Source organism: Vipera berus (genome assembly GCF_964194415.1).
Source record: "Vipera berus genome assembly, chromosome: 2".
Taxonomy (NCBI): Eukaryota; Metazoa; Chordata; class Lepidosauria; order Squamata; family Viperidae; genus Vipera; species Vipera berus.
The window spans coordinates 21,954,190-21,981,189 of NC_138203.1; the positions used below are offsets into that span (position 1 = coordinate 21,954,190).

Below are 27,000 nucleotides of genomic sequence, written 5' to 3' on the forward strand. Positions count from 1 at the left end.
GGGTGGGCATGGCATACTGGGTGGGCATGGCCAGCTCGACATCACTTGCTTCAGGGATTCCTGGGTAGGACTGGGGCAGATCTGAGGGTTTCTGGCAGAGGAGGATGGGACTGGGGCAAGTGCCGGGACATGGTCTCTCCCACCGTCTGTTCCTTCCTCCCTCCCACCCTCCATTCCTTCCTCCCTCTGTTCCTTCCTTCTTCCCTTCCTTCCCCCCTGTTCCTTCCTTCCTCCCTCCCTCCCTCCCACTCTCCCTCCCTCCCTCCGTTCCTTTCTTCACCTTCTCATCTCTTTCCTTCCCCCCCCCACTCAGGAAGGGGTGATGGGAGGGGAAGGGATTGCCAGCACTAATATGCTGCTGCTGGCCATTCCTATACTATGTGGGTGGGTGGGGGTGGTCCCATTGAAAGGGTTGCCTCATGGCTGCAAGGCTGGAGGTGCTGGTGGGGGGGTGCTGATCTACAACCTGGTTGCGTCCATCAAAGCCAGAATGCACTCAGACTTAAATCCATGGGGCAGCCCCACCCTGTCCCCTGAGACAAGCCAGAAGGAGGGAGAACGAGGTAGGAAGGCAAAAAGGCTTTTTATTCTCTCTCCAGAGAATAAACTTCCTACCTCGTTCTGCTACACTTCCTCCTTCCTTCTCATCTCTTTCCTTCCTCCACGCTCAGGAAGGGGTGATGGGAGGGGGAGATTGCCAGCGCTGCCATGCTGCTGCCAGTCTTGTTATCCCGTATGGGGGGGGTCTGTCCCAGTGAAAGGAAAGCCTCATGTCTGTGAGGCTGGAAGTGTTGGGGGGGGGTTGGCGCTGATCTACAACCTGGTTGTGTCCATCAAAGCCAGAACATGCTCAGCCTAAGATCCACTGGAATCAGCAAGGAGCTGCCTTGCCACCTCTGCCCTGCCCCCCAAGTGTGTGCACAGGAGATGGCCAGTGCTGGCATCCTGCGTGAAGTCAGCCTGCGTGACAAGACAGCCAGCAGGGACGCTGGACTCTGCTTGCGTGCGCGCGCACGCAGGGAGCAGGGTGGGGCTGCCCCATGGATTTAACGCTGAGCGCGTTCTGGCTTTGATAGATGCAACCAAGTTGTAGATCAGTGCCCGGTCGGCCTGGGCCGGGCCGAGGTGCAGCGGGCCAGTCCTTTATTCTTTTCAGAGCAGGTCCCCAGGCTGGATGGAACCACATGTCAGGCCGCATCTGACCCACAGCCTTGTGGTTGACATGTCTGTTCTAATTCATCAGAGCAAACATGATAGAAGTAAAGACTACATTAAGCCAAATAGCAAGTATGGCGTTTCATCTAAAATAAAAAAAATGTTATGGTGCTTTGTAGTAGTAGTAGTAGTAGTAGTAGTAGTAGTAGTAGTAGTAGTAATAATAATAATAATAATAATAATAATAATAATAATAATAATAATAATAATAATAATAAGAAGAAGAAGAAGAAGAAGAAGAAGAAGAAGAAGAAGAAGTGGTTGGAAGGGACCTTGGAGGTCATCTAGTCCAACCCCCTGCTCAGGCAGGAAACCCTATACCATTTCAGGCAAATGGCTGTCCAGTCTGCTGCAATAATAATGCTGCAGTAATAATCCACAAGATTAGAAGATTAAGCACGTGTCCTGATTATATAATAGCATGTGTTCTCTGATGCTCGTGGTACACATTTAGTAACACTGGCATGTGTATTGAGGTGAAGTACAAACACTACTGCAAAAATAGCTGCTGTGACTGCAACTACTGTTCTAAGCAGTCCTGTCCTTAACGTTACTATGCTATTTATGTCCTCTTTATCTGCAAACTGTAAATGGAAAGACAGTGCTAAGTAGCTGGCTTTCCTTTGTCAGAAATCCAAGAGTCCTGAGCACATTAAGAACTTTGCAATGATACAGCTTATTTTCATAAAGTGATCGTTACATGCCATCTATATCAGATGGAATAGATGGGGAGCTTCATAGTAAAATTTCGTTTTGGCGTCTCTGCACAAGTTACCACTAGATTTGGTTTTTCTGTTGGCACTTTTGTAAAAACATTAAATGGTAACACTTGGGCATACAGTAATTGGAAGACTGAGATGTCCTACAGGCCAGCAAGAGAGCGCAGTGGGTCTAGTAGTTAAGGCATTGGCTAGAAACCAGGAGACTGTGATTTCTAGCCCAGCCCTAGACACATAGCCAGCTGGGTCACCTTAGGCCAGTCACTTTCTGTCCTCCCCAGGAGAGAGGAAATTACAAACTATTTCTGAAATCTGATCAACAAAACTGCTGGGACTAGTTCAGAGGCCTGCAGGAGAAATGGGCAAGAAATGCTAGCATTGCATTTATTTATGTTTGAGATGGGCATTTATGTAAATGGATAAAAACAAAACAAATAATAGAATAAACAAACAAATAACCTCTCTTTCCTTTTAGGAAGGCATGCAACTGGTAATATTTGGAGAACTGGGAATATGAAAGCAAGCCATCTTCTGGTGTCACCCCTCTTCCCTGCAGTTACAATGAAATGAACACAAGTGACATTTTGACAGCAGAGCTTTGCAAAAGTGCCTAAGCGTTTCCAGGTTGGAGCAAAAACGTTGCTGACCAAAAGGGTATAATAATGAATATTTCAGCATTCAGTTTTCAGGCTGAGACCTGAATCAGGAAAAGAAGAACCTCCAACTCATCATCCTTCTTAGATGTGATCAGCTATTCTAAGGGATTAGAATGTATACAGAATCATCAGTACTTGATATGTGTGAATAGTTGGAGTCTTGAAACCTGAGTCCTCAGATGTATTGAATTGGGTGCACCACCATTCCCTGCTTAGGAGACAATGAGTTTGTAGCTTTGATTGCAAATCTTTCACTAAACCTGCATGTTACAACCACTACTATCTTCCTTGGCATTTAAAAACAGCTAATGAACAATGGAGGAAATGAATCTATTTTAATTATCAACTTTAATTGGAAGAAACGTGCAATATCTTGCTACCACAGAAATTTCATATAAACTCAATACTGAACTGATCTTGAACTCATGGATGCTTCTGCAGTTGCAGATTCTTTTTAAAGATTTCCCTGGAATCAATTATATCCCATGGATATGTGTCTTTCCCTGGACCATGACCACAGTTCACTGCAATGGAGATCTAGGGAGTGCCAGTAATGCTAGGTGGAATCATGAAGATGGCGGAGATTATCATACTAACAAAGTTGTGAACACAGAAGATGAGCCAGCCAATCAACACCAACTGACCCCGTTTGAGAAACTTATTCTAGATATGTCCCAGAGTGAAAAAATAGTAAAAGAATTAACTCTGGGCAAGAGGGTTGGGTTTTACAGCATCAGAGGTAAAATTGGAAGTGGGAACTTCTCCCAAGTGAAACTTGGAATACACACTCTGACAAAAGGTAAGAACAATTCAGTGAGTGGAACATGGGTTTATGGGAGGTTCATGTAGGCCAAAGAGAAAGAACACCATGTTATGTGAAAAAGTCCTGTGTTATATGTGTCTCCCATATATGTACTGAAAAGATACATCCTGAAAGCAGTAATTGAAACTAAATCATCCAAATTAATGCAAAAGCTAAAAGATTAACGTATTTATTGACCTTTTAACATAGTTTGTGCTGAAATAGACCTCTGCTAATATATTCTCTTTTCCAGTTTTCCAGTGCATAGTATTTGTCTGATCAGTATAATTAAGAGGGCCAAAAATATGGGTAGTTATTACAGTATTTAGAGTATGAATATTATTTTGTGTACAAAATGCAGCTCTTATGCTGAGTTTCATGTAAGGCAAAGAAATTGTGAATGTTCTTTAATTTACAGTTTTGCTAAGTCTTTATTAACTGGCAGCTTACACTGCAATTTTCACCTAAATAACCTTGTCTCTATTCAGATGTCAGCTGTTGCTGGTTGTTGAGCATTTCAGGAGAATCAGTAACTCCAGCTGAACTAAACTGAAACGAGAATAACTTGTAAGGGCAGCTCAACTTGTGGTTTTTTTCTTTTGTCCTGTGTCTAATCCAGAAAAACTTTGAGTGATAATAATACTCCCTGTGATGGATTGTCCTGTTACACAAGTAGGTTGGATGTCCGGGTTGGACTAAATTAGGTTGAAAAGTCTTTGTAATATCCACTACTACTTTAGATATGATAATCATAAGCCTGAGATAGCTAAGCATACCCACATGATCAAAGGAGATTCCAGCCACATGTTAATCTTAGGTGTAAACATCAGCAGTCTGAGGTTTGTGCATAAATTGACTAAGATTTATTCAGGTTACTTCAGTTCTATTAATTATTCTATTTTTTTCCTTTCTAAGTGGCAAGATCTACCTCACATGGTGTCTCACGTGCTCCTTTAGAAGCTGATAATTGTGTTAAATAATATGTGTTCAGGTTCATGTAAAGTTGATTTAAGTTGGATTGTGGTAAGGAGCTTTAAACGAATAATTTATGATCTCAGCAGACAGAGTTGTTCTCAATTTGTTAGTCCTGAATAATGTTTTCTACTATTTTTCTTTTCTTTCTAAGTGAGAGATTAGTCATGTTTCCTAACAATGTGAACATCAAAATGGTGTTTTCCAGAAAAAGTAGCTATCAAGATCCTGGATAAAAGTAAATTAGACCACACAACCCAGAGACTCCTCTCTTCTGAAATTTCTAGTATGGAGAAGCTGCACCATCCAAACATTATCAGGCTGTATGAAGTCATGGAGACCTTCTCCAAACTATACCTGGTCATGGAGTATGCTAATGGAGGAGAGCTTTTCACTAAAATCATAACAGATGGGAAGTTATCGGAAGAAAAGAGCAAGCACATTTTTGCTCAGATTGTGTCTGCCATTAAACATATGGTGAGTCCTTTCTGGTTACCCATGTTGCCTGGGGTTGATGAATGTGGTAGCTCAGTAACTCTGGAGGACTTCCAGGAACATTTTGGTGTTTTCAATGCCTTCACAGTTCTTGGGCTGTGTTTTTCATTGAAAGCAGTGAATGCAAGACAAGCTTTCCCTATTGCTGTGATGAGTTGATCAACAATGTTTTCATGCTCAAAACTATCTAGTGTTAGAAAAATTGTAATTGCAGTTGAAGGTATTGTAGTTCTCTGCCTTTCAATCTACTCTTCAAGGAGAAGACAGTCCTTGGTAAATCTTTGCATGTCAAAGTTGTGCATGAGAAGGAAATATACAGGACACCACAATTTATTTTATATTTATTTGGCCTTTATGTTTCAGAATTGTATTTATTTTCTTGGCGGCTCATTGCTGTATATATCATAAGATAAAGCCCTGTAACTTCTTCTGTATAATTATTATAGCTAGATGGAATCTTTTGTTTTATATAGTAGCAGCAATTTATAAGTCTTTTTTGGAACACTATCATCTTCCTGTATTTGTTAGTTTCAAGTCTTTACAACCTATTCTTCAGTTTGAGAGTTCTCAGAGCAAGTTGTTGTTAGTTGCGAAGTCATGTCCGAACCATCGCAACCCCATGGACAACGTTCCTCCAGGCCCTCCTGTCCTCCACCATCTTCTGGAGTCCATTTAAGCTCACGCCTACTGCTTCAGTGACTCCATCCAGCCACCTCATTCTCTGTCGTCCCCTTCTTCTCTTGCCCTCAATCTTTCCCAGCATTAGGCTCTTCTCCAGTGAGTCCTTCCTTCTCATTAGGTGGCCAAAGTATTTGAGTTTCAGCTTCAGGATCTGGCCTTCTAAAGAGCAGTCAGGGTTGATCTCCTCTAGGACTGACCGGTTTGATCGCCTTGCCGTCCAAGGGACTCGCAGGAGTCTTCTCCAGTACCATAGTTCAAAGGCTTCAGAGCAAGTTACAAACCCATATAGACTACCTACTGCCCTAAGATATGACAAATACATTTTCTTTACTTCCTGCTCATACCACTGGCTTCTCTTGCAAGTTTCTCCTAATTAAAGGAGTTTCAAAACAGGGTGTGGCTTCCAAATTCAAGTAAGAAGACAAGGGGCATGAGTGGTACCTGACACAGCAGTGTATTCAATGCTAAGCCATATGATTAAGGCAAGGGGACAGAAGCCCGCTAGGTGTGGCCTAGGATACCCAGTTACATTCCTCAAAGCCACCAACCATCTCTGCCTACCTCTCAAATGTTGCTTCTGTACATATTTCCGAGCTGATTCTCCTGCCCTTTCTTCAATCCCACATCCCTTTAAACATCAACTTGCTTGCACCCTATCCTGCAGTACTCAGCGTGCTCAGTACTCCCCAATTATTTGTAGCTTCTGTTGCTCTGCCTGCCAGTTCAACCTGGGGTTTCTTCAATTGCTACTTCCTCAGCCTCTTCATATATTCCTAAACCATCTCAATCTGCCTGCCTCCGGACTATATGGCCAGAACTGATTTTATTCGTCAATGTTTCCCAGCCTGTCTTCACTTTTCCTATATTGCTTATAGAATCATAGACTTGTACAATTGGAAAGGACTTTAGAGATCTTCTGTTCCAAACCCCACTCAGAGCTGAAATTCTCAGATCATTCCAAATAGTTATTCGATCTTGAAAATCTCAGCCAAGGAGAAAATGCAAGGAAGAGATTCCACTATCCTTAAGGAAGATTATAAACAGCCCTGCTGATAATTTTGCACAGAATTCTTAACGTACTTTATTACTTCTCACTCTACCTTAATGCTTTTGTTAAAATATCTAAACTTGCATTTTTAGCACAGATAAAGAGTTTGAAAAACTAAAAAAATTAAGGCGTTTCCTATATTAGACTGCCTTGGCTTTTTGCTTATATCTATACTTTTAAATTCTACTCTGCAGCACGAGAACAACATAATTCACCGGGACCTGAAAGCTGAAAACATCTTTTACGCCAGTAACACATGTGTGAAAGTGGGAGATTTTGGATTCAGCACAGTAAGTCAAAAAGAGGAGTCCTTGAACACCTTCTGTGGTTCTCCTCCTTATGCTGCTCCGGAACTTTTCAGAGATGAAAATTACCTTGGAATTTATGTTGATATCTGGGCCCTAGGAATCCTTCTGTATTTCATGACCACGGGGCTCATGCCGTTCCAGGCAGACACAGTGGCCAAGCTAAAAAAGCACATTCTTGGTGGGATATATAGCGTGCCACCATTCCTGTCTGAATCTTGCCAGAGATTGATTTGGGCAATCCTACAACCAGTTCCGTCAGAACGCTACTCCATTGATAACATTATGAACAGTGAATGGATGAATGGTGTGCAATATCCCAAACCCTTGGAACCCTTTAAGCTGGATCCCAAATTTTTGTCTGAGGACAATACCCTCCAGAAGGAAGAGACTGAGGTAAAAATCATTTTGAACCATTTGGGAATCACAAAAGAGCACATTCAGAATAACCACGGGAGAGATTACTGCACCTCAGTAACTGGGACTTACAGAATTGTTCTTCACCGGGTGCAGAAAAAACAGTCCATGGAAATTGTCCCTCTCGTCAGCCAACCTGAACCCAAGAAACAAAGGTCAAAGAAAAATCTGTGTACCTATCAGGACCACAAGTATTCATCAAAACTCTGTTTGATTTTATAAAGCACCTTCCTGGATTAGTCTGACACAAGGTATTTTTTTTTAGAATTTTATCCCACCTTTATTATTTTGTAAGTAACTCAGGCAGCGAACATGCACAATACTCCTTCCTCCTTCTCTTCTCCCTACAACAACCCTGTGAGGTGGGTTGGGCTGAGAGAGAGTGTGACTTTTTGGAGTCGTTTTGTTTGGTAGCAGTGAACCTTTGCCCTGAGCATTTTTGTAATTTTGGAAAAGTAAAAAGGATGCCTTAAAGCTTCTGATGTATGGTTTCCACTCCCAAAATTTAAGGCCAACTCAGGCGTAACTCATTTAACAATCTGCTTGCTTAGCATTGGAAATTTTGATCCCAAATGTCATATGTTGAGGACCACCTGTATACCCTAATAGCGAGACAAAGCTTGCTATCTCAAAGTCTTTGCAGGAAGGGTCTTCTAAGCCCAATCCTGTTGAGGATTGCTCCAGACCCCCCTAACTGCAGCAGAGGCTCAAGCTGCTTTGCCTTAACACAGAGACCAATGGCTTTGCTTTGGGCTTGCCTTTCCTTTGAGCACTTTCTGGATTCCGATATTACTGGTTGTCAAATGCTGCTTTAGGAACTGGGTTAGGTAATTGCTGGTACTTACCTTTAAAGCCCTACATGGCTTAGGCCCGGGATACTTGCAGGACCATCTGCTACCGGGGACGACTTCCCATCGCCCAGTGCGCTCACACAGAGAGGGCCTCCTCAGGGTGCCGTCGGCCAGACAATGTTGGCTGGCGACCCTCAGGGGGAGGGCCTTCTCTGTGGGAGCACCAGCCCTTTGGAACCAGCTTCCCCTTGAGCTTCGGATGGCCCCGGACCTCCGGTCCTTTCGCCGCGACCTCAAAACTTTTCTCTTCCATCAGGCTGACCTGGATTGATGATGGGTTTTTAAATGTTTTAATTTTTAATTGTAGTTAATTTATTTTGGGGCTGTTATTTAATTCATTTTTAATTTTTGTATTGTTGTTTTTTATTGTTGTAAGCCGCCCTGAGTCCTTTGGGAGATAGGGCGGCATATAAGTCCCAAAAATAAATAAATAATAAATAAATTGCATGGTTTTTAAATGCATCATTATCTGTGGATTTGTTTGATAAATTGTTTGTGTGTGTGTGTGTCAATACTTTGCCATGCAATTTTTTCCCCCTGTAAAACTGCAATCATGAGACTACTCAGAGGGCAAGAAGTAGTCACTGTGACTATGTCAGATATAAGAGAATGGAGAAATGAACTTCAATTACTGTATATGAAAGACTTCTATTTTAATGGGAATGGAGAGCGAAAAATACTTCGTAAGTGCCACCTATTGCAAACCCATGGCAGCTCCAGAAATGGGAACAAAAGGCAACTAGCAACTATTGTCAATGTCGAAGTCTGCAGTGTCGCATGCACAGACCAACTCATGGCCTGGCTCACATCTTTGACACTTCCAATGAAGAAAGCAGAGCATTGCTGTTTCTAATGGGGATATGTAGTTGTGAAATAGCAATTTGATTGCCATCATTCATGTCACTGCGTTTTTCTGTTTTGTCAGCTCAGCACGTCTCACTGTTTTTCTGCCAGCTGCATAGTAATCTTATCAATGTAACCAAGGTGATTGCCACATGTCCAGCCATGTTATGGTTTCATGCCTAGCACTGCTGTTAAGTGCGCATGTCTACAAAAGTTTTCTCACTTTACTTTTTTTCTCTTCTCTTTGTATTCTGTCTGATGAGAGGATGTAGTCAGCTTTTTCTTTGCTTTCCAATTAAAGTTTTTATATACAGTCGAATATGCCCCGGGTTTTTTGTACCTGATGTTTACCATGTGTCAAATGAACCACGGTTCATCGCCCTCTGATAGGGAAGTATTAATTTATTTCCCAGACAATGGTAGCAGAGAAGATCAAACACTTTATCGCTCAGTCATTGGGTCGCTGCTGTATATTAGTAGTTGGACTAAACCTGACATTGCACTTAGTGTTAATCTCCTATCACGACACGTAGGCAAGACAAAACAGTTTCATTGGACATGTGTTAAGAAATTATTGAGATACCTAAAACACACTAAAAACATGAAGTTGTTATTAGAACCGACACATACTGACTATGCAGTTATGTGGATTCTGATTGGGCGAGTGATAAGAAATCACGTAAAAGTACTTCAGGTTATATGATGTTTTTAAATGGGTGTCCTGTTTACTGGCATGTGTGTAAACAGAATTTTGTTTCTTGTTCTTCTACTGAAGCTGAATATGCTTGTGTTTCAGATGCATGTAATTCTCTAACGTGGTTTGATGCTTTAGTCAGAGATATCTGGACACACCCGATTCGACCGATCACTGTGATGGAAGACAACGAATCTGTGGTTTATATATCTGAGAATCGCTTTACAGGTTCAAGGTCTAGACATATCGACATCCGTTATCAAAATATAAGACAAGTAGTCAAACAAGGTTTTGTAAAATTGCAGTATGTGCCTACACATGATCTGATTGCTGATATGCTGAGCAAGCCACTTCCTGCAGCCCAGCACGAGTATCTGCGTCAGAAGATGTGCCTTATCTGAGTTCTGCTTTACTGACAAAAGGGGTTGTCACTGCGTTTTTTTCTGTTTTGTCAGCTCAGCACGTCTCACTCTGTTTTTCTGCCAGCTGCATAGTAATCTTATCAATGTAACCAAGGTGATTGCCACATGTCCAGCCATGTTATGGTTTCATGCCTAGCACTGCTGTTAAGTGCGCATGTCTACAAAAGTTTTCTCACTTTACTTTTTTTCTCTTCTCTTTGTATTCTGTCTGATGAGAGGATGTAGTCAGTTAGCTTTTTCTTTGCTTTCCAATTAAAGTTTTTATATACAGTAGAATATGCCCCGGGTTTTTTGTACCTGATGTTTACCATGCGTCAAATGAACCACGGCTCATCGCCCTCTGATGGGGAAGTATTAATTTATTTCCCTGACAATTCAGGACATTGTTTATATGTGTAAACTAGAGCAATATTTCTCAACCTTGGCAACTTTAAGATACATAGACTTCCACTTTCAGAGTGGCCTGCTAGACCAAGAGAGGGTGCAGTGAAGCAAGCTGGAATACTAAAAGTGTACCAATCCTATCCTACAACATGTAGATATCCAAAAGAGGAAGCACTTGTAAAGTTAGCAATCTGGGACCAAGTTGAACATCACATTTTTCTAGTCATCCTATCTGGGGAGCCTGACATGAACGAAACAAAACAGGATTAAAATATTTTGATGATGATGATGTAAATAATAATAATAATAATAATAATAATAATAATAATAATAATAATAATAAATATAATAATAATAAATATAATAATAATAAATATAATAATAATAAATATAATAATAATAATAATAATAATAATAATAATAATAATAATAATAATAATAATAATAGGAAGGGACCTTGGAGGTCTTTTAATCCAACCCCCTGCTCAGGCAGGAAGCCCTATATCATTTCAAACAAATGGCTGTCCAGTCTTTTAAAAAAAAGCTTCCAGTGTTGGAGCATTCACAGCTTCTGGAGGCAGGTTATTCCATTAATTGTTCTAATTGTCAGGAAATTTCTCCTTAGTTCTAGGTTGCTTCTCTCTTTGGTTAGTTTCCATCTATTGCTTCTTGTCCTGCCTTCAGGTACTTTGGAAAATAGCTTGACTCCCTCTTCTTTGTGCTTAGTGCTATCATGTCACCCCTAGTCCTCCTCTTCATTAGACTAGACCACAGGTCTGCCGCATGCGGCTCCGGAGCCGCATGCGGCTCTTTCAGCCATCTCCTGCGGCTCCCAGTCTTCTGCCATGTGCAGTCCAAAAAAAAAAAAAGTGGGACTAAAAAAGTTCAACCAATCAATTCAAATATGCAGGGTAGGTGCATATCTCACCTTGGCTCCACTCTTCAGTCCAACCCTGTTCTGCACATGCGCGTATGTATGCGCATGCGCACACATTTTTTTGTGGCTCCGTTTTTCCTTTTGTGAGGGAACCGGTTCTGAGTGGCTCTTTCACTGTTTCAGGTTGCTGACCCCTGGACTAGACATACCCAATTCCAGCAACCTTTCTTTTATGTTTTAGCCTCCAGTCCCCCCAATCACCTTTGTTGCTCTTCTGGTTGAAGTCCTGAGCCAGGTCACAATCTGATATTTTCTTTGATATCCCCATCCCACTTTTTTTTTAAGAGAGTAGTCAATGTTTTTCTGAATGAGGAGCTACATTAACTGTTTGCTATATATGCCCTTCAGTACAAACTCTGAAACCGCATGTTTGGTTTTTAAACTCAAGCACCATAATTCTCATGAAAATAAAGTATTTTTCCATATAAATTTGTCATTCAATCATCAAATAGAAAGTCTTTAAAACCCACTGACTTTGGTAGCTAGATCACTAGACGTAAAGACTATCTAGGAAGTCAAGAGAAAGCTAGTTACAGATGCTCTGGCTGCTTGATGTTTTCTCCAGGGTTAGCTGAATCTACTTTTAAGAGGATACTATTTAGGTTACTGAGTACTTGGTGTTTACAGGTTTGTGATCCCAACTCCAATGGGAGTGGAATCTACAAAGCAGTTATGCTTAATATCTATGTGTTGTGTTCAATCTAAATCATATATAGATGTTGTCTTTTCCATAAATTTCTCTTGATTGCTCAATCCATTGATGGAGTTCAAAAATCATACTCACTGTTCATTGAATAAGTCACAGCTGAATGCACACATCATACCATAAACAAATTACATAAGCCAGTGCTGAGTTTGACTTAGTAAGATGTACGAACTTATGAAGGTTGTAGGATCTCCATTTTGGGAGTTTTTAAGATGCTGTAAGCAATTTCCCATGGATAGTTGATATCATGGTTTGCCACACATTGCAGAGGGTTGGACTGGATGATCCTTGTGGTCCTTTCCAGTTCTATGATCCATTTATTCTCATCACACTACTGTGCTGGCACTCTTGATATTACAAATGAGAATGTTTCTGATTAAGAACAGAAACATGTTCTCTGAAAGGCAACTTTCTCATGCTAACATTTTCCTTCAGGTAAGGAATTGTATTATAACACAGTTGAAATAGGAAAGCATGGAAAGGATTAAAAAATATCAAATTTTAAAAAATCAGAAGAAACATTTTTTTCTGCCCATCAAAATAAGATAAAAAGAGAGTTCTAATTTTCTTCCCATTTTTTTTCCTACACCTTCACATGTTTACTTAAGACAGAAAGTTGTTTGGTGCCTGTCAGAAGAATGACCATTCATTATCTGTGCCTCCTTTCTTGTCCTGAGATCAAAAGCCAACTACAAGTTATCTTGATATGCCATCATAAAGTTAAGAAAAGCTTAGGATAGCTGGCGACCCCCAGGGGGAGGGCCTTCTCTGTGGGAGCACCAGCACTTTGGAACCAGCTTCCCCTTGAGCTTCGGATGGCCCCGGACCTCCGGTCCTTTCGCCGCGACCTCAAAACTTTTCTCTTCCATCAGGCTGACCTGGATTGATGATGGGTTTTTAAATACGTTTTAATTTTTAACTGTAGTTAATTATTTTGGGGCTGTTATTTAATTCATTTTTTAATTTTTGTATTGTTTTTATTGTTGTAAGCCGCCCTGAGTCCCTTGGGAGATAGGGCGGCATATAAGTCCCAAAAATAAATAAATAATAAATAGCTGGTTTAGCGTCCCAACTGAATTTCCAAATCCATTTGTTGAATCAGATCTCTCTAAAATGATTATGCAGAAGAAGATATGCCAAAACCTGCTCTGATTCCAAAGCATACTGTTTATAATTTGAATGTACAATAACAGCCTGAAGGCAATAGCCATGTTGAGTCTTCTGCAACAAAACCCAGAACTTTGTAGCACCTCAAAAGATAATTTTATTTTTACATGCCTCATGTACTCCATGCATCTGATACATGGACCATGATCCAAGAAAGCATATACATAGAACTAGGCTAATCATTAAAGCACTATAGAACCTAGTGCAAACATGGATGACTTATTTGCTTCATTAGATCTGTCTTTTGAAACACCTGCTAATTCCTTGTTGACAAGTTCATGCAATACAAAGCATAACTTCACTGACACAAAAGATTCAAAGAGTTTAACATTTATTTTTACTAGGCATTTGTCTCATTGGTTTGTGAGGTTCATAAAGGTTAATTTTGTGCTACAGTTCTCAGCCCATCCATTGCCTGCAATGGACTGGATACATTTCTGACATAAAAATGAATCCCACAGCACTTAGGCCACCGGTTTAATCAGTTAATGTTAAGTCAAAGGATATACAGATGTAGAGATTGCCTAACTTCTGTCACTTTAAAAAAGAGAAAAGCTATGTAATACCAAAACCATGCATCTTATGATGTTTGCACAATCTGTATTAGTTCTCCAAGTTTTATTAGACAATGCTTTTTGAACTATTTTAAAGGAAAAGGAAACCAAAAACAGATAGAAACTTCAGTGTAAAATGCATTATATTCTACAAGCCAGGAAGATTTTTTTTCTCTTAAGTTCCAATTCATCCAGGGTTACCTAAATGGCAAATGGATCCCCTCAGTGAAGCCTCTATTTGCAAAGGTTCAGACACTTAGTGTGATGGAGAGCTACAAAAATCATTGGATTATGCTTAAGGAGAACCCACAGGCGAAATCAGCCTACAATCTATTTTCCTTGACTAATGCTCTTGGTTTTGTTGTCCAAGACTGGCAATCAGCATAGGAGTCACATATAGCAAGCTGGATGCATATCTGGTGAGTTGTCTTCAAAAGATGCATGTCTGCTGTTAAGCACTTGAAATTGCAGTCTTTGGGTATGCCTTCAGAGGTGAAACTGAATGTCAAATAAGCTTGAAATATCAAACAACTTACACAAGTGCAAAGCCACAGATATTCTTGCAGAAAAACTTTCAATACATCCCTAAAACAGCACAAAATGTCCAGGATTGTTGTTCTTGGGTTGAACATCTGTCCCTACTCTTGAGTAACCTTTATAAAAGATTACAAGGAAAAGGTTCCAAGAAATTCATTTTGCATCTATTTCTGAACTAAATGTCTACCATTCAGACAGTACTTTAAAATGAAGAAAATCTGCTCAGAACAGAAACATTATATTTGGAAGAAGGGGAGCAAGAGTGTTTACAAAAGTGTAAACCACACACACACATACACACACACAACTGGAAGCCATATTATCAATAGTTACATGCCTGCAGCTTTCTGCATAGAATAGAAATAACTAAAAATAATCTGCATCCAATTATTAGCACCTTGAAGAACAAATATGTTGGATTGACTTCAATGTGGGGAATTTTGAAAAGTGGAATCAGAGTCATATTTAAGATTTGGGGCATTTTTATTGTTAAGGCACATGGGACCCTAACACTAAAGATCAAATGGAGATATGAAAGACTTTAAATCACAATAACTGATTTCAATAATTGCTTTTATAACAAATCTGGCTTCTTCTCTGGAAACTAGTTTTAGAAAATGTTATATAGATCTTAAGTCAAAAAAGGTAGGAGGAGAAAGATAACTGAAGTTACATAACCTATTCCTGAATCATGACTATTTTAATAAAAACTGTTTTCACAAAGAGCCCTTGGTAATTTCAGTTCCAAGAAGCACAAGAACTTTAGTGTTATTAAACTACATATATCAACAAACAGCATCAGACAACAGAGCATCAAGCTTAGCATTTTTCATGCCCCAGTTAAGCAGTACTGTACAGCTGAATGTGGATTATAACAGGTTAATCCCATGTATGTCCCCATATCTAATCAGCTTCCACCTCACAGAGGTGTTAATGCTCCCCATTAGAAAGGGTAACAGCAACTGCTTCAGTGTCCATTTTTGCAGGAATTCGTGGTACTTTCTTGGCAGGGCTGGGAATATGCTAGGAAAGGGGAAAGAAACCACAGATTAGAACCCATCAAAAACAAAGCCAACAGTTATTTTAAATGTACGTTTCAAAATAAAATGAGAAAACCTAATGACACACAAGGAAACAGTAGCATAATAGTAAATACATGGTTGTAAATACTTGATGTACATAGTTCAGGCTGATGATGGAATTCTGGCAGTTGAAGTCCATGCATCTTTGAGATGCCAAAGTTGAAAAACGTTGGTGTAGACAATTCTCTATAATGCATAACCAAGTGGCAATTTCCTGACTGAAACACTTGGGAGAGAACAGGTCAGAGGGGCAACCACATATTGGGGGGGTGGCGATTTGTTTTCATCTGAATAATTGAACAATGAATGCCAAAAATCCTGTGCCCCAGATTTAAAGGACATTGGTGACAATAAATTACAATTAGGTAAGAATTGGATAAGTTTGAATAGCAATAGCATGAAATAACTGGGCATGCTTTAAAATTTGGAAAATGGAAACAATTAATTTTGACTATCATGGTCCAAATTTAATGAAAGCCCAATTTCTAATTTTTGGACAATATATAGAGCCACAAAAACTGAACTGTATATATGTGAGAGAAGATTCTCTTTTACATTAGCTCAAAAAATGTGAGAATAGAAATGATTTAATAGGATTTAAGACTGTGATTCTCCAGAATAACAAGTACAGAGGTACTTTGTTATATGTGCTTGTTGCACAGCTATTTATTTTGCAAGAAATAGAAATAACAAAGAGAAAGTTAACAATCAACCAACCCTCAAATTAGCAGGGAAATGTGACTGAGAGAAAGCAAGCAGATTGCTGCCCTTGCTGCACTTCTTCCAAAAGAATACCCTTTGAGTCACAGATTGATCAGCACTAACGTTGATAGTATTTAGGGCATACAGGTTTGCATTTAAGCAGAATTTCTATTTGGCTATGACTCCAACTTCAGCAAAGTCATAGTTAAACAGAAGGGGAAGGGAATTTGCAATTATGCAGTCTTAAACCCAATTAATATGTGCACCTGTTCTTGAGTATAAGGGAGGGAGGGAGATTATATGGCTGCACAGTTACCTCGCCAGCCAGGTTCAGATGAACTTCCACTCCTGCTTCCAGAGGTTTGTCACCCAGCATGGGACGGCGGGCATATGTCCTTCTGTGCTTTTCATCCACTCGTATTAAGTACCATGTTCCTTCAAAAAGGTCATCCACTGGACACTGGGGGATATAGTTTGCTGTAAAAAAAGGGGGAGGGTGGGGAGGCAGACTTTCTAAATAGACATTTTATCCCAGATATTAACATACTGTAGTGAGTAGCACCTTTTCAGATGACTTATTACTCTGAATAAAGTCAAGGGTCCCAGAAATAAAAGTAAAAAGTGAATTAAGGTGTAATGTATCTTCTTTTCTTGAAATTCTATTTCTTAAAAAAATAAAAATATCTAAAACCTAAAGCAATCTTACACAGAAGAGCACAGAAACTCAAGAAGTTATTAGACATTTTTGTTTTCTACAAATTTGCATAGTTTTAGAGATAAGATGGTAGTAACAAGCCTTTTTACAAGCATTATGGTGCATAGGAATGCAGTAGTTTGTTATACAATTAATGTAATTCTTTAAAGCTATTGAACCTAATCTGTGAATAACCTTCCCAATGATTAGCAAATCTCCTTCAGTAGGAACTGTAATACATTTTATGCTTCAAGGTTTATATGTTACTCAGATAATTCAGCTTAGAAGTTAAAAGAAGATGGAAGTAGGGCTTAAGAGCAAATCCTTAATCACAAATGGGATGGTTTCATTTCCTAGATATGGCCTAACTTTTCCACATATCTGTAACCCAGTTGGATGGAAAGTTTCCTAATAATTGGAAAAGATATAGATCCATGTCATTTTTTAAAAAATAACCATCAACATTTTATGTCTCTGTAGTTTTAAATTTTAATGTACATCATCTGTAGTGTCATCTTAGAAAAGATGGATTTGATAGAAAACAACAAACTCACTAAATTTGACAAACTTACTAATATAGGTCCTATTCATTTCCATGCATATACACCAACTGTGACTAAATCAAGATCAAATATATCATAGTTTCTCTACCACTCACCTAAGTGGTGAGTTTTTTCTCTCAGCATCATGTTTTCTGCAAATACTTCTGGTGATATACATTTCCTTGAATCAAGCCTTGCTTTCAAATCAGTCAGGCTTGCTATTATTTTATCCAGAGAAGAGCCTATGGTATAAAGGAGTAAGTTAAGTTTTATTGGAAACATTATTATAATACACAAACAGCTAAAACTTGGACATGAAAGAATAAAGCTAGCAAAACAACCCTTTGATTTCCTATAGAGATACTCCAGAAGGGGATTCTAGTGGCCCTTTTTAATGGCATTAACTCAAAGAGTCTAGTAAAGCAGAACCTCACATCTTAAATTTTCCTGACATTCATGCCAGCATAAACAATTATATCCTACAGGACTCATCATCACAGCTAAACTCTGTTAAATTTCAAATCTATGCAATAGGGCTGGACAATGCTACAGATTAGTATCCAAAATATATTTCAGAGCATGTGAGACCAAGAATGCAAGATCTGTTTGCAACTCTTTAAAGCAACTGCATCAATATACAGCAGTTGTTTTAAGGAGCCACAAATTATTCTACATTTGCATCCTGGTGCAAGCCGAACTATCTCTTTGGAATCTAACCTGAAACGCTGCCCCGACCTTCTAAACAACTTGCTTCAGAGAAAGTTATAGTAGACCATAGAAGTAGCTTCCTTTCAGGTTTAATGTTTTGTACAAAAGAGATTTTCATTATACATGGGAGTCTCTTCTCAATCTATTGCCCTCCAGAATGGTTGAATTCCTATAACATTAAGAATGATGTGAGCTGAAGATACCTAAAGAACGCAAAGTGGAGGGAAGTCTGTTGTAAAGAAGACTTGGAGGTAAGTAGTGGATTTAGAGACAAGAATATGACCTAATCACAGCACTTAAAGTCAAAATGTAACCAGTAATTAATAGCTGTTAAGGATTGGTATTTCCTTAACTTGAGTTCACCTTTCTATCTATGATCAGCAACTTTTGTCTTTCAAAGGCTTCTCAGGAAGCAACAGCATACATACATATTCGTATCTCAATCACATGTGCTATATACCCTTTAAAAATCTTTAAACCCAGGATTCTAAATATGATGAATTTGTATGCTTGCACAAAGTCAAAGCATCCCAAACTACTAGCATTTACACTCAATAGAAATTCAAAATTGGCCACATCTTATTGTGCGTGCATGCGTGCATGTGCGCGCACACTCACAAAATGACTTTCCTCACCTGGGGTTGCATCTTGGCTAACCTTGATGGAGTAAAGGGTAGCAGCAAAACCAGAACCATATGAGAAAACTCCAATCCTTTGTCCTGCCAGTTGCTGTGGAGAATACCTGCATGTCGTAGGAGTCGTTAGCAAAAAGTTTAAAGAAAGTGAAGCAAAGCACCTCATGGTTATGTGTCTAGAAAATCTAATTGCCTTATTCCAGCCAATATTTCCTATTAAATAAATGAAATTTAGGAAACTTAGCACTGTCCCTTTTTTTCTCATTTTACTAATTACTCTTGGGAAAAAGTGAAGTCCATTCTTATTGTCTTTTGTATGAAATATTTAAAACAGAAATATATTTGTCCCATCTTGAGATGTATCGTGTTTTCCCAAAAATAAAACCCAACCAGAAAATAAGCCCCAGCATGACTTTTCAGGATACTCGTAATATAAGACCTACCCCCAAAATAAGCCCATTAAAATTGTCAGCAAGATGGATGCATTTAGTAACGTATTTTCCAAAAAAATAATACCTAACGGGAAAGTAAGCCCTACTTGCATCTGTTGGAGCAAAAATTAATATAAGACCCGATCTTATTTTCAGGGAAACACGGCAATTATTAGTATTCTCTCTCACATATACCCCTATTGCTTTCTTCTCCCTCTCTTTAAATACATTTACAGGACAGAATCACTGGATGTCACTGTAAAAGCAAATATTACTTCTGTATAAAAAGAAAATAGGCACCCTTGCTGTTTATAGATACATGCATTTTTCTTCACATTTTTCTTCTTTGTTGCTTCTCTTCAAGTATTCACAGTTGTTTTCCTACCCACTTTTATTCTTTACAAAATCCACAAAGCATAACAGAAAACAATTTTTTTAGAAATGTATGGATTTTTGAAACAGTACATTAATGCTGTGTAAATTATCAACATTTTCAGTTTCATTCCTAAACTCTTTCTGAAAAAAATATTCGGGAACTTACAATAAAAAATACCATTAACATCTTGTGGTTTTGTCTCTTGTTTCTTGACAAATTAAACCTGGCCTTTAGGAATATACTATCTGAATCATCAAATCATTTCAATAAATCTGAAACATATTCCCATCAATACATACTGGGCTAACAGAGAAGCAAGACATCCATAAACCGATGGTGTATACATATTTCCATTTTGATTTGAGACAAGCAAAGAAGCCTTTGTTTTTTGGCTGAAGATTTCAGAGCTAGCCTTCATAAAAGCTTTTTCCACATCTCTGTCAAAGTAGGTGTCTTCCAGTTTTATATCTCTGAAAATAAAATAAATATGTAGAATAAATACATAGAGGCCTTTTTCTACCTGCTGTTTGATTGGGTGATTTGGGTTTAGTGATTTGGAAGACGTCTTATCTAGAAGCAAAGGATTTACATATTGGATTATGCTGATATATAAGGAACAATCCTAAGGCTTCACCATCTAAGCTCACTTACTAGGATATAAATTCCACTGAATTTAGAAAATATTTCTGAAAAAGTATTTACTTTTATGCTACAATCCAGCTATCACCTTGAATTGTGCAAAAAAGCTTTCTCTCACATTCTTCTTCCCTACATTTTCTTTATATGCCCCTAGTTGTGTCACTGAGGATCAATGGGCACTCTACAGACCTCAGGCGTATGTTAGGATAGCATATAAAGGATAATCCTTTCTGCTAGATGCTCTTTCCTTTTTATAAATAATTTTATTAAGAATTTTATTTACAATAGTAAAAACCAATACAAGCTAAATGGTAAAGAAAAGAAAATGTAAAGACTAAAAAGTGGAAGAAAAAAGAATAAAAGAAATATAATAAAAAGAAAACAAATACATAAGTAACTTCCAACCTTTAACAAGTGCAAACAAACATAATCACACTTTGCCTTCTATAAAGTTAAACAGTTATCTCTGTATCCTATATCCCATCCCTTATCCATAAACAAGTCCATAAAAATCAACTTTTCCGCACATGTTCTTCCTTTAATAGGTAAACATTGTTGGACACAACCCATTGTTTGAGCCAACTGGCAGGAGTCTTAGTACAATTTATCTTTAACCAATGAAGAATAAAACATCTGGGTGACACATAACTCTATAGGCCTCAATTATATATTGCCATTAAATACAGTGTTAAAAATATAGGCCAAATCTTGCTTTTGAGGTGTCTCTTGTATTGGGATAGTTTACCTAAATGCTTCCAAGCCATTGTAAATGTCATTTTCTTTCGAGGGTGTTGGATCTTTAAGAAAGTCATTTAGCAGCAGGCGGGCTACAGATTTCTGAACAAGTTTGCAATATGGAGAATGGAAGATTATGAAGCCAAAATCATTTAGGGTGAAGTCTTTGTCAATTCCCTCTGAAAAAATTAAAAAGAAAAACAAGAAAAACAATGGCATTCTAGAAATGACCTGCCTAAAATTGCAAATCCCATGTATGCCATTGAAAAACAAAGCTTATTTCCATTTAAGCAAACATGGGACTGGAATGTAAATATATCAGTTATTTTAAGATTAAGACTCTTGAAAACAGGGCTCACAATTTACAAATCTTACACTTACCATTTAACAAAATTTGATACCATCTCTCAAGATTCATAGTGGCAACAAGCACAAACAAGCACAGTTTGATTAAAGCCTCAATACACATAGGGCTAAATATTTATTTATTGATGTGCTTTAGTCATTCCTCTTGCTTGCCCATACTTTCTTTACCTGTTCTTTCAATTTAGCTAAATTCATTTATTTACAACATCTGCCTCTTACTTTATTATTTCGTGAGTGGAATAATATTCCCCGTTTCAAATACCTACTTTCCCCCATCTTGATATTTCTCCACTTTCTAAAAATTATCAGATGTGCTTTTTCTTAAAAACCTATAGGTCTTGTGCATTATTAAAACACACCTCTTAAAATCTATTATTACAATTCTTCAAACAAATCCCTTCCTGAGTCAAAATGGTATTAATGAAGTGCTACAATATCCTTACAGTAAAAATTTAGTTTCAAGATCTTCTGTGTTCCTAAACCAGTAAAAGATTTGTGTGCCATTTTCAAGTGTGAATGGGAAATGTTTTAAGTCTGTAGGAACTGTCAAAATGTTATAGCAAAGAATAACACCCCAAAGAGAAAAAAGGGGAGCCTAAGTCTACAACTACATTTTCTAGCAGGACGTACCTTTCTGCCACTGAGCACAGATTTTCTTTCGATAGACGCTGTAACAGCGATCCAGTGCACTGAGGTAGCATTGTATGGATAGCTTGCCATCTACCACAGGATACTCAGATACCATATCAGGTTTATAAAAGTCATATGCATGCTGCATATGGGTTGCACGCAATCCTATAGGGAAAAATTCACATACAAAAGAGTTATCTATTAACAAGCTACTTTTCCAATACCGAGATGCACTATGTAGAACTAGAGTTAATCCATGGGATATGAGAAGTGTTGAAGAAGTAAGAAAGTACTTTAAATTTTTCATTTCTCTGAGAAAATGAAAAGTGTGGTATTTAACATCCAAAGAGAGGGGTTTTGTAGAATTATTGTATTTAGTTCTCTTAATCTTTGAGCCAATTCGTTTGTATAGATGCATTATCAGAAGAAAAATTAATATGTTTAACATCCTGACTTTCATACTTGGAAGAGGAAAATTGCTTATGACTGTACTCTTAACAGGTAGAAAAGAGGAAATTACTCCAGGTTTGCTAGTTTGATGTTTTAAAAGTGCAGAAGTCCAAAGTAAGCAGAGAAAGTAAACTGACAATGGATATTGTTTATAGTATTCACTTGAAGTGGTGACTAACTTAACCTTTGTTCTGGGGTTGCACAATACAATGAGCCATAAACAAGAGTCTTTCCTCAGTTGTACTGAATCAGGGCACAAACATATTCCAGCAAACCTCTGCCTTTCCTGCCTTCCTCTCATTAGACTACCTATTTCATCCCTAACCTATTCCAGATACCATTTAAAGTTTGCCTTAGTTGTTCCAGTGTTTAAAACAATTTACCCCCTGAAAAACAAACTGTAGCTACAATCTGATACTCTTCAGCAACCTTAAGTCAGTCAGCAAGCTACTTTAAGCTGCAACACACATGTCAAATCCCTTCTCATCCCTGGACATTTTGCAGTGAGGAAGACCAGACAGATGTTAAGTTAGTAACACAGTTGTTAAGTGAATCTGGCTTCCCCATTGACTTTGCTTGTCAGAAGGTTGGAAAAAGTGATTGTGTGACCCAGAGACACTGCAATCATCATAAATACGAAACTGTTCCCAAGCATCTGAATTTTGATCACATGACCACGGGGTGCAGCATTGGTTGTGAGCATGCTGAATGCTCCCAAGTTTCTTTTTTTGTAACTTTGAAGAGTTACTAAATGGATGATTGCAAGTCGAGGACTACCTGCAATGGCTGAATGGTGATAGTAGTGGTAAGAGCTGTTTTTAAAGATGCGTTTACTGCTCTTCTGGAATAATCTTTGAGCAGGTGCTTTCAGATTTTTATTGGAAATTTCAGAGAAGACATAAGCTCATTCTGAAAGGTCAATCACAATTAGCTGATGGTTGAGTTTCCTTTGACATACCTGGGCAAAAACATTTGTACTAAGTCTGGGCAGGTTTTGATACATGGCTAAACCAGCTGGTATATCCATATCTCAAAAATCCCTGATTCTTTCATTCTACTGAAAGACCAGGGTGATACTTGGTGGGAGGGAAGAAAAATACAGTAAATCTTGATGAGTCCAGTAATCCCTATCATTAGCATGCCCTATGCAGTACCATTTGCTGGTCTGTATGTGTCAGGATAAAGATTACCAGTGGGTCAACAAAAGCTAGGCACTTTATCTCAGCCATGTGAAAGAACCCCAAACAAATGCCCTGGACTTGAGCATCAGGCTAAGCTATCCAAAAAAGTCTGATCAAAGTTAAACTATGGAATGCTTGGTGCTCTGAGCTTGGTTTATTGCCCAACTAAGTTACCTCATCACTGACATGACATTACCTAGTTGGGTAATGAAATGTCTGCAAGCAAACTATCAACCTGAGATAGCATCAAGGACTCACAGTTCAACCCTGAGGTACACATATTTATATATGTTGGAAGTTAAACTAACTTTAAAATTGTAACTAATTTGGTTAAGTGTGTCATGTGAACTTGGCCATTAATGTGAACACTAGCTCTGTAAACAGTATGTCTTATAGATTAAATAGTAACAGAGCACTGACCTTGTTCAAAAATGAGGGGTGCATTTGGACCTACAAGCATAGCAACAGCACCAGCTCCTCCGGTTGGTCTGGCATTCCCAGTGGCATATACAGCTATGTCTCCAGCAACAACAAGTGCATAACGTCCTGAAAAAATACAAATACAGATAATAAATGGACTGCATCAAGATTACGAGATATGTCAGTGGTGACATCCTCATCAAACAGAAACAACCCCATTCAGAGTTACTTTCAACCTGCAACTATTTTAATCAACTGCAACCATTCATTTCTACATTAGCATTTAAAATCCTATTAAGAACTTCTGATTATATTATGTTGACACATATCCTGTTATACAAATTTGTATTTTGTAAATGAGGACAAGTGTGAGCATTTCTAAGTGGCATTTATGTCAACACAAGGAAGTAGCACAGAGGAAGGTATGTCTAGATTAATTGCCATAGAACTTGCAAGATAAATGGAAAATGTTCATAGTTTACTAATAGTTTAAGATGATGCTGGATTTCTTATGAAAGCCTGATAAACTCAGCTCTGCAGCCCAAATTCACATGAATTTTAAGAATGCACAGTCATTTTTATTTTCCTAGTAGCTGCAATTAATTAGAGCTATATGTAAATTTAGCACTAATGTATTAACGAGAAGGTTTAGTGTGGACATCAGTTCTGTTTCACAGAGTATTCTTATATTTCAACTTAAGCTGACATACACTATTATAACCATTAGTTGCTACATTCAATGATGCTTATCAAGAGTTTTATCTTGAAAAATTTACCAGTGCAGCAAGAACTACTATAAAACCTACCCAAATAAGTGTGATTTGACAATCAGAATTTATCCTATTTTACAGATAGAACAATGACTAGCACCATTATCTTTTGGGGGATTATAATGTTTTTTTTATGTCTCACATATCAGGATACAAATCTCTATCTTCATCTGGATAATTTCTGATACCTCCGTATGCACCATCCTACTTAGTTGCTGATTACAACACTATACAATTTCAATTAGATAATTTAAACTTGACCTAAGTTAACGAACCATCAACATTAGTTCTTCCCATAGATTCATAGACACTGTAATAATTAAAACCTAGAAAGCCAGTTTTCAGAATAGTTTTCTGCAATGTAAATAACAACAGAGGATTTGCCAATGCATTACCTCTCTGGCTTTCTACATGTCTAACCAGTTGTGGCTAAGAAGCAACAACTGAAATACATATCGGGAAAACTGTCAGTGTCTTGATTTGAATAGGGGTTAAGGACTAAGGTATTTTTATGAAGGGTTTTGGAAATTGTATCCTTGTTGACTCCTTTTTCAATTTTTTAAAGGATTTAGATTGCCCCAGATTATCAAACTTACCATCCCAGGAACTAGATTCCACCCAGTTAATGGCATTGAAGAGTGCAGCTGTGCCTCCATAGCATGCATTTGTTGTGTCAATGCCCTCCACATCTGTGTTACCAGATTCTTCAAAGAGCTGCATTAGGACTGTCTTTACAGATTTGGATTTGTCAATGATCGTCTCCGTTCCAACTTCAAGTCTTCCAATGCAATCATAAGACAAACTGTTCCTCTCCATTAGCTTCTGGACTGCAGTGAGGCACAGTGAATTGATATCCTCTCTGTCAGAACAGAAGCCCATCTTGGATTGTCCCAAACCAATGGTGTATTTTCCTGCATCCACTCCATCAAATTTCTCTAACTCTATCTGGTCAACATACTGGGAAGGAAAATAGATCTCCAAAGCTACAATTCCCACATCTTTTGGCCAACAGGCTTCAGCATTCACAGGTAGAGATCCAGGCATATTGGTGTATCTAAAAAAAAAGTGCATGGTTTTATACCAATGTACAATACTGAAATTTAGTTTTAAAAATATCATTAATCCAATATTTGACATACTAATTGTCAACATTATCTGTTATACAATTTTAAGCTATTCCAGAAACAGCTATGAGTAAACAGATGGGAAAAGAAGCAGCAGAGATGGTATTGACAATTTCAGTTTAAATGGCTACAATGTTTCTACTCTGATTAATATAAGAGTATATTATAAAAAATATCCAAGGCTACAGATGGCTTGAAAACAGAACATTTCAGAACTTCCAACACATGCCCATATTTTAACTGGATTTATAGATAGCAGATAAATAACAATAGCACTTGGACTTATGTACCGCTTCATAGTGGTTTACAGCCCTCTCTAAGCTTATTGCCCTCAACAATTTGGGTCCTCATTTTGCCCACCTTGGAAGGACGAAAGGTTGAGCCAACCTTGAGCCAGTGAGAATCGAACTCCAGGAGTGAGGAGTGAGTTAGCCTGCAGTACTGCATTCCAACCACTGTGCCACCACAGCTCATTTTTTCTAAAACTTTTTTTCTAATTGCAATGCTACTGCAATGCCTAACCTTATATTATTGACTAGACTCGAGCATGGGTGACAAACTGGCGGCCCGCAGGCGAGATGCATCACAGCGAAATCGTGCCCACCCCATTACCGGCAATGGCAAAAAAGTCGCGATACGTTGCAACACGTCATGTGACATTGTTGATGCTATGTCACTTTCTAATTTTAGTCTTGGACAATGTTTCTCAACCTTGTCAATTTTAAGATGTGGATTTCAACTATCGGGATTCCCCAGCCAGTCATGCATCCATACAATTGTGTGAAATTTTATTATTTTAATAATCTGATTTTTAAAAAGCAAATTCTGTACTCATTTTGTCTTTTAAAAGGATGTACTATTAGATTTCTTTCACTGAAGAAGGATGAACATTTAACTTGTTTTGCTTCACACCTATTAATATTATCCACAATGAAAAAAGGCATAAATATTCTGTCAGAATGGAAAATATAATTTTGCATTCCTCCCCTAAACTGTAAAGAGCAAAAACATAAACCACAGTAACAAAATGAGGTTAATGCTGTTCCTGTTCATAAAGATACCTGGTGACGTGTACATAAGTACTACTAAACAGCATTTAAAAATATCACT

The 27,000-nt window shown here is 38.3% G+C and overlaps 2 protein-coding genes across 3 annotated transcripts in view; one reads left to right on the plus strand and one right to left on the minus strand.

Annotated features, from left to right (window-relative positions):
* Nucleotides 1–3,100: 3,100 nt before the first annotated feature.
* On the plus strand, nucleotides 3,101–10,386 carry NIM1K (NIM1 serine/threonine protein kinase; the record flags this gene model as incomplete). Its single annotated transcript, XM_081316387.1, has 4 exons — nucleotides 3,101–3,389; nucleotides 4,573–4,841; nucleotides 6,783–7,561; nucleotides 9,801–10,386. The coding sequence occupies 3 exons, from the start codon at nucleotides 3,101–3,103 to the stop codon at nucleotides 7,530–7,532; spliced, it is 1,308 nt and encodes a 435-aa protein (XP_081172513.1). The 3' UTR covers nucleotides 7,533–7,561; nucleotides 9,801–10,386.
* Nucleotides 10,387–13,433: 3,047 nt separating this feature from the next.
* The window catches only part of HMGCS1 (3-hydroxy-3-methylglutaryl-CoA synthase 1), a 28,758-nt gene continuing 15,191 nt past the window's right edge, over nucleotides 13,434–27,000 (minus strand). Inside the window, exons 2-10 of one of the 2 annotated variants that reach the window (XM_081320812.1) lie at nucleotides 25,363–25,820; nucleotides 23,997–24,122; nucleotides 21,946–22,110; nucleotides 20,960–21,128; nucleotides 19,875–20,045; nucleotides 18,769–18,875; nucleotides 17,542–17,667; nucleotides 16,506–16,666; nucleotides 13,434–15,428 (exon numbers count right to left, since the gene is read on the minus strand). In XM_081320812.1, coding sequence (XP_081176938.1) covers nucleotides 15,336–15,428; nucleotides 16,506–16,666; nucleotides 17,542–17,667; nucleotides 18,769–18,875; nucleotides 19,875–20,045; nucleotides 20,960–21,128; nucleotides 21,946–22,110; nucleotides 23,997–24,122; nucleotides 25,363–25,820 — 1,576 coding nt within the window. In that variant the 3' untranslated portion in view covers nucleotides 13,434–15,335. The remainder of the gene's footprint in view (nucleotides 15,429–16,505; nucleotides 16,667–17,541; nucleotides 17,668–18,768; nucleotides 18,876–19,874; nucleotides 20,046–20,959; nucleotides 21,129–21,945; nucleotides 22,111–23,996; nucleotides 24,123–25,362; nucleotides 25,821–27,000) is intronic. The other variant, XM_081320813.1, reaches the window with a different exon arrangement.